The sequence below is a fragment of the Danio rerio genome, chromosome 9 (genome assembly GCF_052040795.2).
Source record: "Danio rerio strain M-AB ecotype USA chromosome 9, GRCz13ab, whole genome shotgun sequence".
NCBI classification, from domain to species: Eukaryota; Metazoa; Chordata; class Actinopteri; order Cypriniformes; family Danionidae; genus Danio; species Danio rerio.
Window position 1 is genome coordinate 14,429,098 of NC_141029.1, and position 20,903 is coordinate 14,450,000.

Consider the following 20,903-nt stretch of genomic DNA (forward strand, 5'->3'; position numbering starts at 1 on the left):
TTGTAGTGAAAGGAGAAACTTCAGGTGAATAATCTTCTGCAAAATAATAAATAAATTGATTGTCTTCGCGTGCTTGTTTTGTTTGTTTGGATTTTCAGCAGTGCAATTTAAACCACACTCAACTCAACTAAACTGAACTTTAACTTGAAAACTGGACTGAAACAGTTTCAATTTACTAGAACCTCATGTTAAAATACTTTGACACAATCTAATCTAAATCTAAAACGCTATAGAAATAATAGCTATTATCAGATGGAATATTTAATGATTTGACACATTTGTTTGTTAAAATGTGCTATCATAAATGTTACCCATTGTGAATCCTTATGGACAATTTTTGTAATTATTTAGGATGTGTTGTTCCAAACAGCAGAAATGTTAGCAAAAAGGTATGTTTTATTGAAATTGCAATATTTCACTCTATGTCCTTTTTTAAATGAAGGTTTAGTACTTAAGTACAAAAGCATACTTTTGAGCACTGAAGGCCAAATTAATGATAATTATAACTATGGGTCACTTTTACAATAAGGTTTCATTAGTTAATGTTAATGTATTTTCTAACATGAACTTGAACAGTACTTGTACAGCATTTATTAATCATAGTTCAACATTTACTAAAGTATTATTACCAACCAAATACATGCGTGTTAACATTAGTTTATGCACAATAAGTTAACGAACTAATATTGAACAACTGTATTAACTAACATAAAACATTAACTAACAATCTATAACCATTAACAACCTTTTTGCAAAGTGTTACCTATTTATGAATATGTATTGTTATGGATATCTAAGTTTGCCTTGTATGTATATTCTGAGAAATTTGTATTTTTATGTGGGTGAGCTTATTCATTTCTTTTTTATGCGTCACTGAACAAATAACAATAAGCATTAAAAAAAAATTCTAATCACCTATATATAAGTACTAAAAATCTAATCACTCTATTCAGTAATATAATAATAATAATAATAATAATAATAATAATAATAATAATAATAATAATAATAATAAAATCAGCATAGCCTTTAGAAATTGAAAAATAATAAATGTTAATGTTGTTTGTTTTTTCATTACAAAAACAATAGTGGCATTATGTCAGACTAATTTAAATAATTAAAGAACTTCATTTTGGTATAGTTCTCATCAATACTGATGCTAGTTAAGAAATAGAAAAACTTAAAATAAATCCCTTAACCCTTCAAATTTACTATCCTTTTGTTATGTTAGGAATGAAAACATCCACTAAATCAAACTGCTGTAAAAATGCATCACATAATTTTATTTATTTATTTTCTTTATTGTTTTTGCATAAATCTGTTAATCAACCTCAGTCCTGATCAAAGCTACCAAATTGTTTGTAAAATTACAGAATTTTAACTCTTTAAATGCCAAATTTATAAATGTTGTCACAGATTTAGTGGGAAAAAAAAACAGACATAATGACGTATCTTCAGCATAAAACGAAAACTAGATTTTAAGGCAAGGCAAGGCATTTTTTTTTTTACCTTTGATCACAGTCTTGGACATGTGAATGATGAGTAACAACATTGTTAGATTTTCATATTTTCTCCCTAATTTACTGTTGGTGGCTGTTTTTGCACAAAAACACAGATCATAAGTATTATTTATGTACTATTTAAGCACTATTACAGCATTTATTTATTTATATATTTTGAATTAGTTTTCATTATAACCACATTTGATGGTGCATAAATACACAGTCTTTGTTTCCATGTAGGCCTGAGAGCTGAGACTCATATTTTGATTTTCTCATCACTTTAATTTGCTGTTATACTCCATTTAAAATCCAGAAACTACGCTTTTTTTTTTTTTTTTGCACAGGCCTATCTAAAAGTTTAATGGAGCCAACTGATGATCAACAGTTAAAAGTACAAATTTGACCTCTTCCCAACAGAGAAAACCACCAACAATCAAAGATGCATTATATGGTGTTATGGTTTTGTAATCCAAAAAATGTGGTTATAATGGAAGTCAAAGGGGCAAAAACAGCCACCAACAGTAAATTAGGGAGAAAATAATAAAAAATAATCAAAAACAATACATCGAAGGCAATGATGTTTCACATGTTCAAGACTTTGATGAAAGGTAAAAAATAAATACAGTCCACAACTACTTTTTATACTGAAGATACATAATTTTGTGTGTGTTTTTTTAATAAATCATTTATGAATTTGACAATTAAAAAGTTAAAATCCTGTAATTTCCCAAGCAATTAAGTAGTTTTGATCAGGACTGATTAACAGATTTAAGCAAAAGAAATTTAAAAAAAACATATTAAAGTGATGCATTTTCACAGCAGTTTAATTTAGTGGATGTTTTCATCCCTAACATAACAAAATGGTTGTAAATATACACAGAGTGTATCGCTGACTTTATATTAAAAAATATATTTTCTCAAAATATGTGTCAAAATAAGATTTGTCACCAAAAATCATTCTGCTAGCTAAAACACAGAGAAAGTTGTGGCTAAATTAAGACACAAAATCACCCCAGAGTGGATAAGAGATTGGATCCCAAACAGTACATAAGGGTTAAAATATCTGTCTCTTCTGTGAAACTTTATAAATTTAAAGCTCAAGAGAATTTAAGAAAATAACCTGTATAGACCTATATAGTGACGTTTAATCCACAAGAGGGAGCACAACATTTGCAGAAAATTACACTGAAGTGCATGAAAATGGAAAACAAATAATTTTAAAGTAGATTTTATAATTGTTCTTTGTTGTTGTTGTTTTTATGTATCCTATTTGTTGCAGTGTTAATGGGATTATGTGGTCCTATTAACCCATTAATTATATTAATTGTAATACGTGTTAATTGTCAGTGTTAAATTTGTAACCGGATGCAGTTATTGGTAATACAGATGGACAGCAGCTGTAAAGCCAGAATGATGACCTGCGGATGTAGAGCAGCTGCTCTTTATCAGTCTGTGGGTAATGATGAGCAGTCACTGGCCCACATCTCTCTCAGCCTGACCTCATTAACTCATCCCTGAGCATCAATGTGTTAAGTCAACAGACATGTTTATCTCTTGAAAAGCACCAGAATTATGATGCTGTATGAGACTGACAGTGAGTGTGTTTTCGCTTTTAAATCTCATTCATGTGTATGTTCCAATATAGTGCAAAATAATGAGCCATTTTTTAATGCAAGCATATTTGGTTTCTGTGCCTTGTACAAGTCACTATGCTTTTCATGTGGATATATGATTACACCGTGCACAAGAACACAGATTATAAGTATTATTTATGTACTATTACAGCATTTAATCATGTATTAATATATTTTGAATTAGTTTTTAATTTTATATTCTAAATTGTAACTTGATATACTTTTAGAAACCCTTTATGCTTTCATTTTTATTTCTAGGTTTAATTTATTTTTATTGTATATTTTTATTTTATTTCATCTAGCTGTACAGTTTTTAAAGTTAAAGAGCCCCTATGATAGGTTTTTGAAAATGAGCTTCCATGCAGTGTGTAACAGCACCAAGTAAATTTGATTCTTAAGTAAGTTGATCATTAGTAAGTTGATTCCTTAACGAAATAGTCGACTCAAAGTCGAATAAATGAATCGTGTTGGGTTCGGATGTTTTACTTGAACAAATCAATGTCGACGCGGTGCATCACCAAATATGTAGTTCCAGATCCAGTAAAATGTGAATGTGCTTTCCCTTCAGACAGTAGAAGAGTGCTGGGGATCACAGGACTGATCATAATACAGGTATGAAGATGATGATCACTGATATATGGAGATGCGGCTGCAGGCAATAAACAGTTAAAGTTCATTTTCACAAAAATACCACAGTATAGCCAACCGTGTACTGTGTTTGTTCCTGTAAATTTTCTGATGATTAATACAATAACCTACACTGCAACGTGAAATTCGCCTGCCGTTTGCTTTGGAAGGAGCAGCAGAGAATATTACTGTATCTATGGGACTGTGTCAAACTTTGACTGGGACCTTATCAGTAACTTTTACAGTTCATATGGACCAGTTTCTTCTTCCTCCAGATCACAACATGTAAGTGTAATTAAAATTGTTGCCTTGTTTTTGTGTAGTTTGCAAAACATATGTTTAATTTTGTGTTAAAAGTTCCAATTGCCCCGCACGGCTTGTAATCACTTATCTGTTACAGATCTGTGCTTGCACTGTATCTCTCAGGTAAATCTTTATGGGGCTGTTCACATAGTGCATCCAAAACCACACTGAAAACCTGACGCATGCTTCTTCCTTCACCGATTTAAATGTGTTTGTGAACTCGCGATCCTCTGCCTTTGTCTTTGATATGGCCACCATCAGCTGTTCATCACACGCATGGTGCGGTCAATTTTCAAAACAGTTCAACTTTTGCAGTTGAGTGGATCAATACTGAATGTGTGTTGTTTTTATTACTTGGAGTTAGCGTTAACAGTAAAGCATTATGCTGGTGTTTAACTGTATTGCCTTATTGCATTCCAGCATTGGGCACTCATATAATCTCTGCTACTTTATACTGTAGCTATGGTGGGCATTTCTCTCTGTCTTACGCAAAACACAGTCAACCAATCACAAAAGACTGGGTCATGGGTCCAACCAGCGTAGATTAGTTTCGCACTAAGGAGAGATTTGTGAACAAATAAATCCCTGAATGAACTATATATTCATTATTATATATATTATTATATATTCATTATTATTAATCATAGGAGTCGTTGGGATAATTAGGTAAAATTAATGTGTATTGCAAGACAATTAAAGTGTTTTTTTAACCTTGCATTTATATCAGCATATTGTTGGATACCCCTAACACCAAAATTTGACCTTTTATAATGCAAAATAAAGTACTGACATTTATTTTAATTAATTTAAGAAAACTGTGAAAAAGAAAGTAAAAAACTATTTTTTTTATTTCTGTTGGTCGCCAAATAGATAAAATTAAAATAACTCAAATTAAATTAATAATAAAACATTTCAAATTTTTGCTTTCTCTTTGCTTTCTTATATCTCCATCATACCAAACTGAACAGAAATATATATTCTCACTCACTCCTTTCAGCTTATTCCCTTTATCAGGGGTCGCCAAACAGCACAAACCTCTAATTACTCTGATAATTATGTTTTATAGCAGATATATATTTTATGATTTTGAAATACTTTTTGTAAACAAAAAACACAGAGCTCATAAAAAACAGCTTTATCTGCACATAAATGTGTGAAAACTTAAGTGTAGGCTCAATATGAGCACATGCAGATATAATCTGACATCTTAGACATATGTGCACATAATCCTACATATCTGTCATATGTGCACATAATCCCAGAATCTGGCTTTATTCTGTTAGATCTAACTGATTTTAAGTGGAATTAAGATTATGGAACAGAAGTTTATTAATATCCTTGATTGGTGGTGCACACTTTGCTGTGTATAGATTTTATTCCACATGGAAAAAGAATTGCTTTACTTTAAATAAACCATTTAAAAGTTTTAAATGCAGATTCTAATCAGCACTAGGCATGGGCCGGTATAAGATTCTGATGGTATGATAACCTTTAATAAAAACACCACAGTGTTTAACAGTATTGTGATTACTACTCTAAAACATTTTTTTCCGTCTGTGGTAAAAAAAAAAAAAAAAACTTTTTTCCTCACATTTAACATTTTAAGAAACATTTTAAATATTTCAGATCAGTAAACATGTCAAGCTAAATAATCAAAATAAATGACTGACTCCTGCTGAATGTTCATTATTTTCAAAAAACCGATTTCTTTACAACTTGAAAACTTATCTTTGGATATCTTTGTTTTCTTTGGATTGCCATTGCACTGTTCATAGGATGCTTGGATGGTGCATATGTGACTTGTTTTTAAAAATGTTTGATGAATCGTGGGCTAAATAGTATGACAACACGTAATAAAATAAATAAATAAATAAACATACAGTTAGATCCATAACTATTTGGATGTCGACACAATTCTAACATTTTTGGCTCTATACACCAACACAATAGATTTTAAATAAAACAAGATGTGCTTTAACTGCAGACTGTCAGCTTTAACTTTAGGGTATTTACATCCAAATAATGTTAACACTGTAGGATTTACAACAGTTTGCATATTTGCCTTCAACTTGTTAAGGGTTCAAAAGTAACTGGACAATTGGCTTCTCAGCTGTTTTATGGCCAGGTGTGTGCTATTCCCTTATTCTCCCAATTACAATGTGCAGATAAAAGGTCCAGAGTTCATTTCAAGTGTGCTACTTGCATTTGCAAGCTGTTACTTTCAACTCTCAAGATGAGATCCAAAGAGCTGTCACTTTTAGTCAAGCAAGCCATCATTAGGCTGAAAAAACAAAGCAAACCCATAAGAGAGAAAGCAAAAACATTAGGCATGGCCAAAACAACAGTTTGGAACTTTCTTAAAAAGAAAGAGAGCACCAGTGAGCTAAGCAACACCAAAAGACCCGGTAGACCACAGAAACAACTGTTGTGGATGACCAAAGAATTCTTTCCCTGGTAAAGAAAAAACACTTTACAAGAGTTGGCCAGATCAAAAACACTCTCCAGGAAGTAGGTGTTTCATTTTGTTTCAGGTAGGTTTAATTTCTAATCCATTGTGTTGGTGTAACAAAAATGTTAGACTTGTGTCGATGTCCAAATGTTTATGGACCTAACTGTATAACACAGAAACGGTATAACAGAACATTTTTTTTGTGGTTTTAAAACCACGACTTTTACAAACCACGGTTGACCTTGAAACTGGTTCTCATCCCATGCCTAATTAGCACTAGTTATTTGCTAATGGATGATCAGATTTTAATAACAAATAAAAATGACCGTAGATCATAACAAAGTGCCATAGAGCACAACAGGTGGGTTCCAGAAACATATTAATGATACCTGATCACCCTTTAAAGACGGACGTGTTGCAAGCTCTGAAGTTGTCTGACAACATACTATTCACATATACTACACTGTTACTATATAACAAATCAACTATTTGTTTTCATTCAACTTATTTTTAAAGCTTATCCGTTGGTGTTAATTGTATCTCAAGTTAGTTACAGTAATGCTTTTTACTAAGACACTTAAATAATAACTTAATTATAAACTCATCATTTACGCACACTTCACTTCACACTTTTTTTTTCAATTTCTGTATTTGGTTTTCTACTATGGAAGTCAATGGCTACAGGTTTCGAGATTTTTCAAAATATCTTATTTTGTGTTCAATAACAAGCAAAAAATATAAAAAAATAAATAAATAAATAATAATAAATAAAAATAAAAATAAATAAAAAACTCATAAAGGTATGGAACCACTTAAGTGCGAGTAAATAGTGAATCAACTTTTATTTTTGGGTGAACTATCCCTTTAAATGTCCTAACTGAACTATGGCCTAATCCTGGCTTAGTTTAAGCTCTGTCTGTGAAACAAAGCCTTGAAAGTGGAATGTGTGAAAACTACATTATCCATTGTGTTTTATAGAAAAAGCCCTAATCAGAGCTTTCATCTTCAGAAGAAATCAATATTTGGTGAACACTGATTTTTTTTAAACACAACTAATTCAACTGTGTTATTCTGACAAACTATTATATTTCTATTTGAAACATGGAAAATATTTAAAACAATACAAACAAAGGGTCACGATACCATATGGCGTGTTGTATCAAACATTCAATTAAAACTACACTCTTCCAGCAGTTTCTCGCATCCAATATCTCGTTTGTCACAGGGGGCATGCATAAAATGTACAGTAATTGAATGAAAGTGAAACTGTTGAACTGCAGTTAAAGTCGACAATTAATAATTTGGCAAATAATTTGAATACTGATGTCCATGTAAATAGTCACTGTCTTTCTCCCCCGTTGCTGCTGTGAAAATCAGTGCATGCTCGTACTGAAAGTCCCATTTTTATGCAAACCCTTCCCTCTTTCGCCACTCAACACTCCCACCTAAACAAAGATGGACTCCCCACTTTCCTAACGTTTTTCAAACTAGAGGTGTGAAAACACTCTGCTGAAACAATGGAGGGTTTCATGGCCCTTTAACATTTTACTCAAACCTGTTCCTAATAAATCCATAGAACAAGTGGTCAAATGTCTCCATACTGCATATGCATATTTTGCAATATATTGAAATATATTGTTTCTATACATACAAACAGTTCATACTTGTATAGTTCTCTGTCATTTTTTATGTGATTTATGTAATCCCTATAGAAACCAAAATAATGTCGGAGTGTTTGCACTAGTTAAGTGTGTGAAGCAAAAAAAAAAAAAAAAAAAAATTATGAGCAAAAAGAAATACGAGCAGAAAAATATGAGACAAATCACAAGGCCGCAGAAAATAAATACTTTCATAACTAACCTTGGCTTTACCCTTTGGCACATAATAAATCCCGGAGGCTCGTAACAAGAAGTAGCGTTTTTTCCAGGATTTCTTGCCATCGTCTTTGAGCCAGAGCACCCCTTCTATCTCAGGCACGCTGATAGTGCTCCCACCAAAACACTCCTGTTCAAAAACAGACATGCACACACCTTTATCAGTGAGTAGAGTGAGCACAACATGACCTAAATAAGTCATGCTGTTCAAAGCGCAAGAGAGAATATGTGTAAACAGTCTGTCTCACCTCCAGCAGAGCCTCTTTATTTCTATCCGCCATCTCACACGTCTCCTTACGCCCCAGCAAATAGTTCTGAGGAAACAGATGATGTTTCAGGAAGATGATGATCTCTGCTTAATAACTATACTACTTAGTGCACTAATCTAAATACATCTTTCAATATTTCAATGTGCTTTTTAAAAAAGTCATAATTAAGGCTGTGGTTTTAACATGTTCATTTAATGAATTAGCAATTGGGGAAAAACGTAAACACAATTAATGCACCTCTGTAGATCATCTACTACTTTATACAATTGACTGAAGCAGAACATTATGCAAGAAAACAAATCACTGCCTAAGAAATATGTTCACATGATTACTAAATGAATCAGTTGTTTGAATGAATCAAATGAATAAATGACTTGCATGTTAAGCAGATGTTAATGGTCAGATCACACAAATTTGTCATGAGATCGGCATGATTTACTTGAGGTAGGGTGTCAAGGGGATTCGTAAACAACAAATGGGCTTTGTGACACAAGATTCAATCATTTCTTCTTGTGTAAAGGGGCATAGTTCACGACAACTGATACCATGTCTGCTACGCCTCACAACACATCGCAGAAAATCTAGCATGTTTAATTTTCAATCGTTCTTCACGACAAGTTCTGTTACGTGGGTGACACTGTGCAATTGGAGCACATTGTTTCTCAGTTATCTCAGCAGGTGCTGCCGTTATTGCACTGGTCAGGTAATCAAAAAAAGGGCTGCATATTTACTCATGGGTGGGTCAATGCTGGATAAGATCATTGGTTATGCAAACTGAACTACCTTTTCTAAAATATTAAGGCGTTTTATAAGCAATTTTATCTGACAGACTGGCACAAATATGCAGACATCATTCTCACAACGAGTTTCTTAGATCTCTCATTCTTCCAACAGAGTTTGTTCTTCCGATGTAATCTAGGAACATGTTCAGTGTTGCAAATACATTGTAATAGCATTTCTTGCTAATTTAAATTTGTCATTAATAGTGAAAACAGTTTAATATAGGTTTCTCTAAAACTGTGAATATTTCACTTTCATTTTATTTAGGCTAAATGATTATTTTAATAAACAAACCAACACAATCTCACGGCAATTTGTGTTTGTGTGGCACATATAGCAGACTTGTTTTGAAGTGCTTCAGCTCAAACACATTTATTATTCTTGTTTATATATAACTAACCAACAGAAGACACATTAAAATTAAGATGAAAATTATTTTAGTAAACGAAATTCATTTCAAAAAGATATTTTTTTCCAAGAAAGATATACAAATTAAATTTTTGTTAGTGCCCCTCCACTAGTCGACTATAAAAGAAGATGAATAGTTTTGCTCTGAGGAAAATAAGGATTTAACGAATGCTTCACTGTGATTGTATCACAAATCTCAGTTATATATTACAAATATAACTGCAAATATAACTACAAATATAGCACATTTTTAAAAATATGTTATTATTTATGTCTTGAGCATCTGATTTTTCGTTATTGCTGCTTATTTGCTTTCATTTTGTTGTCTCACTCGCGGCAAGTTTAGGTGAGGGAGTGTTTAATAAGAAATCCACGACAGGAAAATATACATTTAGATTTCAAAGAAAATATCTTAATATAAAAAAAAAGTGTTGGGAAAAAAATAATATATAACAATCTGTGGTCACAAAAAAAAAAAAAAAACCTTAACTAAATGCGTTGGTAACTTTTTAAGGACTGTGAATATAGATTCACGATCTGAATATAGATGTGTTATATTATTTTATTGTAATTTGCATTTTTTACTTTTTTTTTAAAGAGATATGGTAGAGGTAAGATTGTAATATATTATTTTTTACCCAACACTGTTAAAAAGAATCATAATTTTGATTCTACCCATGTTGTAACAAATGCCTTTAAATAATGTAGTTATTAGTTGTTTGCAAGCATCAGTGTTTATTGAGATTGAAATAAGATAAAAATTGAAATTGAGAAACTAAATATCGTTCTAGCAACACTTGTGAATACACTGAGAAATAACAAACGTCGTGGCATCATGTGATGACTGATCGTGAAGAAACGTGTAGTTTGGCACATTTATTAACTAAACAAGTCAAGATTTTAACAAGAAAAAAAATTATCAATAAACTAAAAATAAATAAATAAATAAATAGAAAAAAAAAAATTGCATAATATGACATAGTGACTTTCGTAAATGACAGTAAAAATCATGTGACCTGACCTGGGCTTTAGACATTTAACACCAACTAATAGCAGTTTGAATTTCTCATTTTGATACGAATAATAAAAAATTAAAAAAATGAAAGGGACAGTTAAATCAAAAATGAAAATTTTGTATCATTTAAATCTCACCCGTGTGTTGTTTCAAACCTATATGAACCTATTCTTTAGTTTACAAAATATTAAACAATATTTTGACCAATATTGGTGACTAAACTGCTTAGGATATGCCATAAATGGTCTGAACTTTAAAAATCTAGATGCTATTTCTGAACCCTCAAATAAAAGGAATCAGTCACTGTAAACTAAACATCGTGTGTCTTTCTAAATCTTTCTAAATCATTTTGTAAATGTTAACTTGATGCTTTTTTGCTTTTAACGAATGAATGACTTTTACATTTTCTTCGTGGAGTAATTCCTCAGTCAATGTTTGATCAATTACACTAATATACTACACGGTTACACGGTTTACTAATTAATTACCTAAAAAGTCACTCTACGTGACTAACAGCCCTGATAAAATGCGACAAAATAAAATAAAGCTGGCTTTTAGGCATGGAGGTTTGTTTAAAGGCCATAAATGCAGTTAGAGACTCAATCTGGGCAGTGAACACACTTTAACCAGCCTCTGTTGAGATCAATTATTCATTAGAGCTCAGCATTTACATGACATTGACCTATATCAACCACATACACCAATAAAACTCCTGATCCACAGAGCAGTGCACTAACACAGCATCAATACTCAACTAACCCACTGTACATTCCTGTCCTTCTAAAACTCACTGCACATTCCCCCTTACATTATTATATTACACCACTTCATTACATGGGGAAAAAGATGGTTCACTTAAAAAATAAAAAGGCTGTTATTGTGGAAATTAAAGTATTATTTAACGAATCTAGCTTTATCTGTATCCTTTAAACTAAACATGGATTCACCTACACATCTCACTTCCAGAGTTTGGAGTACGATTTTAGTTTTTTGCTTAAACAAATAAAAAAAAAATTATGTTGCAAAAATGGATCAGTAATGACAGTAATAGTAATTAAATACAAGTGTAATGTTACAATGTTTTTCTTTCAATAAAAGACAAAAGCTGCTTTTTAAACTTTCTATTAAAAAAATAAATAAAACTTGAATTATGTTTTAAAGGTTTATACAAAAATAATAAGCATAAGAAACTCAGAACGTTCAGAATATTAAGAAATGTTTCCTGAGTACCAAATCATCATATTACAATGATTTCTGAAATATCATGTGGCACTTTAAGTTAGAAAGAGTTAGAGAAGAAGTGTATTGTATTTTTCACAATGAAAATCTTTTCACAAAGAATACTTTAAATATGGCACACGGCTTTGTTGCTTTTTAGAGCTAGACAGATCAGGGGCCTCATGCATCAACGCTGAATACGCACAAAAACTTTGCGTACACCAGATTTCACGCTCATGTTTGCATTTCCTAACAATGAAATTAACATGAGAATGTGCGTTGGTCCGCACCAACTTTATGTCTGGCGAATGTGTATTTCTTGTGTGCGTTTTTTTTATTTCTATTGGCGACTTCTAGAGGCAATTATGTTAAATTGCACACTACAAAGTATCACACCAACACAAGTGAAAAATGTTGCTATTCATTTATAATTGCTAAAATATGTTAATTGACACAATATATATATATTTTTTTACCAATTATGTGATTTAGAACATATAAAAGCATTTGAAAAATGTATACGACCCTTAGTCTATGGCAACGGCAGAGTTGGCCTTATTACAGGACATTGTCAATGGTGGAATGCGAAGGCTCCGAGGTGAGAGGGTGCGCGACGGGTGGCTTCTTGGTGAGTAATGTATTTAAAGTTATTCTTCCAGCTAAGTTTTTTATTTTCATTTTATTGTGCGTAATTATTTAACTGCATATCAGGAGACCGCGGTTATCCATTAAAAATGTGGCTGTTAACCCCCCTCAACCACCCACAAACTGACCAAGAGTGCAGATACAATGATGCCCATTCTCGCACTTGGCCAGTTGTAGAGCAGCTGAAATGCTGGTGGCGCTGCCTTGAGAGCAGAGGGGTGCTGCTTTAACGCTCTAACAAAGTGTTCCTTTGATACATCTGTGTCTTCCACAAACACGGATACTACATCAGACAGTAAAGTGTCACCCACAATTGACCCTTCCCTAACTTTCAACGCAAGTCTTTGTACTTGAGGCCCCTGGAGTCTAGTTTATAAAATTTCGCACCTCACTAAAAATGAATGTATGACAAAATAAATTTGTATTATTTATTAAACAATTATTTATATGACAATTTAAAGCTGGTCAATTAAATCAATAGTTAAGTTAAATATGTTTACTTAGAGTTTACTTATAGCTGCGCACATTCTTCTGTCAACGTTTGTGTGGGAATTGGTGTATGCGCATTTGCACCCTCATTTTTTGCATAAGCCACATTTATAAATGAGACCCCTGGTTCCTTGTGATCTATCATTACCTGAGGATTCTTGAAGAGTGCATATTTCTCAATTCGTTCAATAAACATCAGTCTGTTGGTGCTGTCCCTCGTCCAATTCAACAAGTTCTCCACCAGATTCTCATGATCCTCAAAGATTCTCTCTGAAAAAAAAACAACAACATGAAAACAAATTTGGACTCAAATTGATAAGAGACCATACACTTAAGAATACACTCAAGAACCATTTATTTCTTGAAAACACATCTTAATGTGAATGATTCTGTTTTTAAGATTTCCAGGTCTAAATGGTGCAGTAAACTGACATACAAAAAAAGTTTATGGTCAGAAAAAAAAAAGAGACATTTATCCAAACTACTATAAGCCCTGCTGTCAGTGTGCTGTGCTCTATAATGACTTTAGAGTTTTCTGGGTAAATTACAGAAAAAAGAAAAAAACTACCCTGAACACATTTGGGGACAAGAAACTGTAACAACCTGCATGCACTAGACAAATTTAAACTAGCTGAAAACACAACCTCACTGAGGTAAACTACACCCAAATCCATCTATCCATCCAAACATCCCCACAACCATTGCTATATCCATCCAGCCATCCATCCTGTCCCTGAGTTACAGTGTAAATAGCCTTAATGATTCACTATATCAAGTCATTTTGGATAATTTAATGTTCTTTTTAGAAACAGTTTGGAGATGCCCCCTTCATGATATACAGTATCATGACTGCACACCAGTGCACAAAGAAAGGTCCATAAAAACATGGATGAGTGAGGTTTGGTGTGAAGATGCTTGACTGGCCTGCAAAGTGCCCTGATCTCAACCCAAAGATAAAAAGAATTTATATCCATCATGCTGTTTATCTGTCCACCTATGCATCAGTCTTTCTACCTAGAGCACATTTTCAAAGCTTTTTTGCTGTAGCAACCAGGAGGTTTATGAAGCAGATGTTGTTGTGTAGTCTAACATTTGCCTTGCACATTGACCTGTCAGACATGAGTTTCTTAAATCTGGAACCCTCTGACCATGTAAACGACAGTCTATAACTGGTTAACTAAAGCTAAAAACCTAAAAAATATATTTATGAACAGACAATAAAAATTTCCAACAGTGAAAACACTAATCTGTCAGATTACAGAGGTCAGTCCATTAGGTGATTAAAGGCACTTGAGGAATTACCAATCCCTTACACTCCTCTTGATCCTAATACCTGGATTAAGCCGGACTCTGTTGACACTAAATGACTGACTTTTAACCTCAACATGCTCAACTAAAAAAAACAATGAGCCAACAAACAGGTCTGCCACAAGAGCAACATTTGTTTGACTGTTCTTGACAAAAATCAAGAATAATACTGAAATTAAATGCAAAATGTTGTTTAATTTTTTCTTTTCATATTTAAATACTAGTGTGCAACTGCAGTCACAAATTGTGGCTCAAACCCATCATTCCTCACCATAAACGATAATCATTCACCATATGCAGTACAAAATACTACCAGAAAAGACATCCACTGCTCATTCTGTTTAATGGACTTTAGCACAGTCCATCTGGCAGATGCAATTCAACACACAACCACTAAAACTCCTTGTCTTTCTGTCTTTTTGTCCCTCCATTGAAAGAGCAGAGAGTGGAAAAAGGAAAGCCCTGGAGATGTAGGCTACAGCCACACGCATGATCGCTCAGAACCTACATACAGATCAGGCCAGCAAAGACCTCTGACTCACACACATACTGCAGATTCAGTGAAAGGCATGATTCAGGCTCAATATAACAGAAACATCACACTCAAAATAGATTTTAGTACTGTCTCCTGTTTCCAAAGTAAAATAAATAAAAAAAGAACGCAGAAAGAAAATGTGACCCTAAATCCCACTGTTCTTTCTTTCTCAAAAATTTTAAGTAGTGTTCTACAATATGTGTTTTTTCTTCTTAGAATTACAGTTTTTCCTATCAACGATTGTGAGTTTACATTTCATAATTCTGAGAAAGAAGTACGATTTTTGAGATATTAATAAACTCAAAAGTTCTTACCTAGTTAAACCTGGAATTGCAATAATAGATAAATTGTGACTTTGTGAGACTTGTTTTCTCTGAATTGTGGGGTATATTATGCAATTATGACTTTTTTTATTAACTCTTGTTTGTTTTTGTCATGTGACAGAAATGGGCCTCCATACACAGTAATACAAAATATTAATAAAAATACATAAAAGTATATTCTTAAAACTCAAAATTATGCATTTTAGTTATGCATATTTTATTAAAAGTGGGAAGAATTTATCATGTTAATTATTTTTAAACGTTCCTTTAAAGTTTCAAGACACCCTGGAGTACTTTTTTTTGAAACTTTAACATATTTGAGTGTTAAGCATCAGTTAAAACAACATTAGCACCTGTCAGCTTTAATTGTGGGGAAAACTGGATAATTTGAGCTTTTGTCAGCAAATTTCATCTTCCAGGTTTAAAATAATTTCTGCTCACGGCACAGGTTGTATGTGTTTGTTTCCACGATACACAATGTTTGTTGCATGTTTTCCCCTGCGATTCTGTAAGGTCCGATACAATAAAGCTGTAAGTTTACATCAAGCAATTTTTGTCAGAAGATCTGTAGGAGAATTGGAGAATATCTTTTATTAGTTGTGTTTGTTACCATTCAGACATATTTTTTTATATGAAATTATGAATACCAAATGTAGCAGGACATTAAATTACTTTGTTTATTTCTTTGCATTTTAACATATAAAATCAATATAATATAGTCTTCTCCGGTCTACCCGTGGTTTGTTTCTGATTTTGTGAGCTAACTGACAATAGTTGTTCACTCAACTTCTTTCCCTCCTGCTCTGCTAGCCAAGGCCACTCCTCCCTCTGCTTGCAGAGCTTCACGCCAATCTCGAAGCCTTTTTTAAAAAAATTCTGAGGTAGACTTGAACCAAAAAAGGGGGTTTCATGACCCTTTAAACTTTTGATTTGATCAAAAAAAAATGTAATTAAAACATTAAGAAGCACAGCTGTTTCCAACAATGATAATATTAATAAGAAATGCTTCAAGTTAAAGTGAAGTAGTGTGGCGAATTATAGTGACCTGTACTTGGAATTTATGCTCTGCATGTATCCAATTCAAGTACACAAAACACACACACCCAGAGCGCACACACACACACACACACTATATATATTTACTATATACAATATACATATATATATATATATATATATATATATATATATATATATATATATATATATATATATATATATATATATACATATATATATATATATATATATATATATATATATGTGTGTGTGTGTGTGTGTGTGTGTGTGTGTGTGTGTGTGTGTGTGTGTGTGTGTGTGTGTGTGTGTGTGTTTGTTTTGTGTACTTCAATTGGATACATGCAGAGCATAAATTCCAAGTACAGGTCACTATAATTCGCCACACTACTTCACTTTAACTTTTTTTATTAGAATGATTTCTGAAAGATCATGATACGCAGAACCCAACAGTGCTAAGTAATATTAGTTATGCGATTATTTGAATTGTTTTACAATAGTTTTAAACTGTAATCATATTTTACAACATACTGTGAAATGTAATAAATTCAACCTTATCGAGCACACAGCAAAAGCATAAATAATACTAATCACAAACCTTTGATCAGTTATGATGAAGATCTTACATTTCAAATGACCACTGCTTTGTTTAATATTATATAAGAAAACAAAACAAAAGCATGATTAATTTATATGCTGCGTGCTTAAGCATGGACAGCTTACAGTAGCGGGATCAGTTAAAACCTAAATAATGCCTTTAAGACATCCACAACTGTCCTGAATGTCAGAACAACATACAGTCTAACTATTACGAAATTAGTGGAATTGGTTAAAGTTATATTTTCTTATTCTAGTCCTCCCTTAGACCGCTCATGATTGTATGGACTAATCCTATTGCCATTTCAGACATAGACTTTGCTAATCTATCCTCGCTGCTAATCTGCAGAGATCAAATCAATCAAATAGGACTGATGTGATGTTTTTGAAACCAGCGGAAAATGAAAAAAAGATGTGCATTATCATCCAGCTGTCGTTGATCGAGATCTGGGGCACACCAGCCCACATGACTTTAATCTTTTTTTCATTTGTCCTTTCCTCAGACTAGCGAGTGAAGGAATTATCTACTATTATTTGTACAGAAGTGCCACAATGCACTGCAGCATGAGCAAAACTTGCTTCACTTTACAGATGCACACACTTTTATCCGTTTCTTGCAAAACAGTTATGTTGACAAGGTGTTTATGACCAGGAGCTTGTACCATGAATCTGGATTAGCTGACTAGCCAGTTAAGTTTCAGTTTTGTTTGCAACAATTTTAGGTTTAAGGTAACATGACGACAGCTCAACTTTAATCACTCTTTGTTGACATGGCATTTTTGAGCAGCTGAGCTGAGCTGATGCATTCATGGTACCTAAAACTGTCTAACCAGTTTCATGGTACATGCCTAAGTTCTTACAATGATATTTAACATTACGCAATAACTAATCAAGCAAAACAGGGTGGTGTTATTTAAATAATCAGTAATACGGATTCTTAATGGAAAATGTGAATATACAGTTGTTGTTTGCTAGTTTCAGCTCGGTGCAAGAGTCAGTTTGACGTTTTGCACCACGCTGTTTAAATAGCAAATGCATTTGTGCTCATATATGCGCGCATAGGCGTTCTGGTCTAAAATAGGAGGTGCGTTATGGTGCATTGCTGGCGCATTGCTATTTTGAGGAACTAAAATAGTCTGTTTAATAGACCAGCTGAGAGAAAGTCTAAAGTCCAGCACAGAGCGCGTTAGTTGCACGCCTCGCTTAAACATTGCTTAATACACACAGGATGTACAGCAATACACAAATAACTTAACAAATGAAAAGGAAACGATGAAGGGACTAAAATGTTACAAATAATTATTATTCTGTACATAAATAAAAACCACTGCCTTCATGCCTTCATCTCGCAGGGCTTTTGTACAATGTTATTATTAGTAGCAGAATTATTTATTAAATGCATATTTATATTTTTTTTATTAAAAACAAACTTAGATGTGCCCACCTGTCAGGTTTTGGACCATATGGGGCACAGCATGTGAGTGGATATAACTCGGTCTTTGGACCACAGTTCATTATTACTGTATGTTATTATTGTAAATTTATTTGTTTGCTGGAAATTAGAACTGAATTTAGAAATAGTTTTGAAACAAACCTTTGTGCTTAAACTAAATTAATTATGTATAAGCTAACAGATGTCTGCTGCGTGCAACACGTTTGGTTATCCATGAGAGTGAAAGTGAAAGTAAAGAATGAGGAGGCTCATCTCTCATTCTGGCGCTGTAGATGCTCTGTTTAACTGTTTTCTCTGTAGTGGAGCGTTCAGTTTTTCCACTAACAAAATCCACCATGTAAATAGCAAATGCACTATGGCGCGACGCAACTGACTCTTAAAGGGAATGGGAAATGAGACTCTGATTGGTTTATTCTCAAAACACACCTATAACTTTTTAAGAGAATAAGCTCAACCCTGTTAGATCATCCACCACAGCGCAAAGCTGATTTTTCCGTCATTAAAATAGCAAAAGTGGATTCTGACACGCCTTTAATGCTTTTGCGGCCTGCGCTTTGGACTTTGCACCTGGATCATCAAAATAGAGCCCCAGGTGTGTGTGAATGAGTGTGTATGAATGTTTCCCAGTGATGGGTTGCAGTTGGAAGGGCATCCGCTGCACAAAACATATCCTGAATAAATTGGAGGTTCATTCTGCTGCGGCGACCCCAGATTACAATAACACTAATAAGTTACAATTTTCTGTTTGAACATATTTTAAACTGCTATGTTTATTTCCCCAAGAAGGCAAAGCTGAATTCTCACCATAATTATTAATGTCTTCAGTGCCACTTGATCCTTCAGAAACCATTACAATAGGCTGACTCCATGCTCAAGAACCATTTCATCTAATCAATGTTAAAACTGTTTTTTTTTTATCCACTGCAAATCTTAGGGGATTTATAGCTAAAAATGTCAGACATTAGCATTCTTTACAGTAAAAAAATATTTTAAAACATTATGCATTTTTTTATTTTACTTTATTTTATTCTTTAAATAACTTTTTGTGATATTCTTGCTAAATACAAAACAAAAAGTAAAAAACAAGAAGTTAACTCTTAATTTGGAATGGCACTTTATACATCTATCATGTTTTTGGAGTTTCCTGTAAAACCTGCAGTTTTTTGTGTCACCACTTAAAAGATGGATCAGGTTTATTGTGTGTTGTTCTATAACACACAACAAGGCTTTACGTGAATGCCACAAAAAAATACAGTAAAACTTGTGTTGTTGAATCACTAACTGGAGTACAAGTGGACTAGGAATGCAAAGATTACAGATTTTGGTTGAATAATTACAGTCTGAGGAATAATCACGGTTTTATGGTTATCACGATAATTATGAATTCATTCCTTTCAAAACTCTACTAGCTTAGAAAATCACATCAAAACTCTTTATATTGTATATAGTCCCTTTATTAATCTGGGGTCCCACAACGAAATTAACCGAAAACTTATCTAGCGTGTATTTTACGCAGTGGATGCCCTTGCAGCCGCAACGCAACACTTGGAAACCCCCAAACACTTTTGCATTCACACACATAACCTATGGCCAATTTAGCTAATTCAATTCACCTATACCACATGTCTTTGGACTGGACTTTGCAGGAAACCAGAGCACCTGGAGAAAACCCACGCAAACATGTGCCGTCTAACAATTATGTTAACAATAATTATGTTAATATTTATGTTATTTACTTATGTTAAACATAAGTAATAATTTTACACTGAAAATAAATGACAGAACAATGAATGAATAAATGAATAAATTAATGAATAAATGAACAAAAATAGAATAAATAAAAAATGTATTTGTCTAAGGTAAATCTAAGCCACAGGGCTGCTGGACCTCTGTCCGTAAGGTACTTTTGATCTACTATTTTATAAAATTGTATGGTATTTTCATTTTGTGTCATTTTTTTCCTATTTGGAGTAGAAATGTGTATAATCCATACAAAGTATAAAACTGATTGGTCAGTTCTTGTCCTGTGACTTGGGCTCGTGGGATTCTTTCAACTAGGTGTGCCTGAAAAGTGTGAGCACGTCACGTCGCTCCCAATAACAAAATAGCTGATTCGAAAGCAATGCAACCAGTTTGTTGGGCTTTTTCAGAATGATGTTTTGCAGGGTTCTGTCTTTTGCCCTTTTCCTTTTAGTATTTAGGATTTTCTTTTTGAGTCCGTTAAGTTTTTTCTAAATTATACGACTATTTATGAAATAAAAACACTTTAATGTAAAAAAATTATCTGTATCTGAATAGTTCCAATACAGAAATCGTAATTCTTGGCTAGTCCCAGTTGCACTAGCACTAGTAGCAATAGTGCATTGAATATTCTCTTAGTTGGATAATCTCCAAGATGAAAAATCTCAGTGTCTTTTACAGTAAGACTATTTGTTTGGGTATTGTGGATGCTTTATT

The 20,903-nt window shown here is 33.0% G+C and overlaps 1 protein-coding gene across 10 annotated transcripts in view; it reads right to left on the minus strand.

The window, feature by feature from the left end:
* raph1a (Ras association (RalGDS/AF-6) and pleckstrin homology domains 1a) overlaps window positions 1–20,903 on the minus strand; it is a 150,431-nt gene that overhangs the window by 12,993 nt on the left and 116,535 nt on the right. For all 10 annotated transcript variants that reach the window (XM_087266612.1, XM_087266617.1, XM_087266610.1 and 7 more), the window contains 3 exon segments: window positions 13,362–13,483; window positions 8,638–8,703; window positions 8,376–8,519 (listed from right to left, as the gene is read on the minus strand). In XM_087266612.1, coding sequence (XP_087122738.1) covers window positions 8,376–8,519; window positions 8,638–8,703; window positions 13,362–13,483 — 332 coding nt within the window.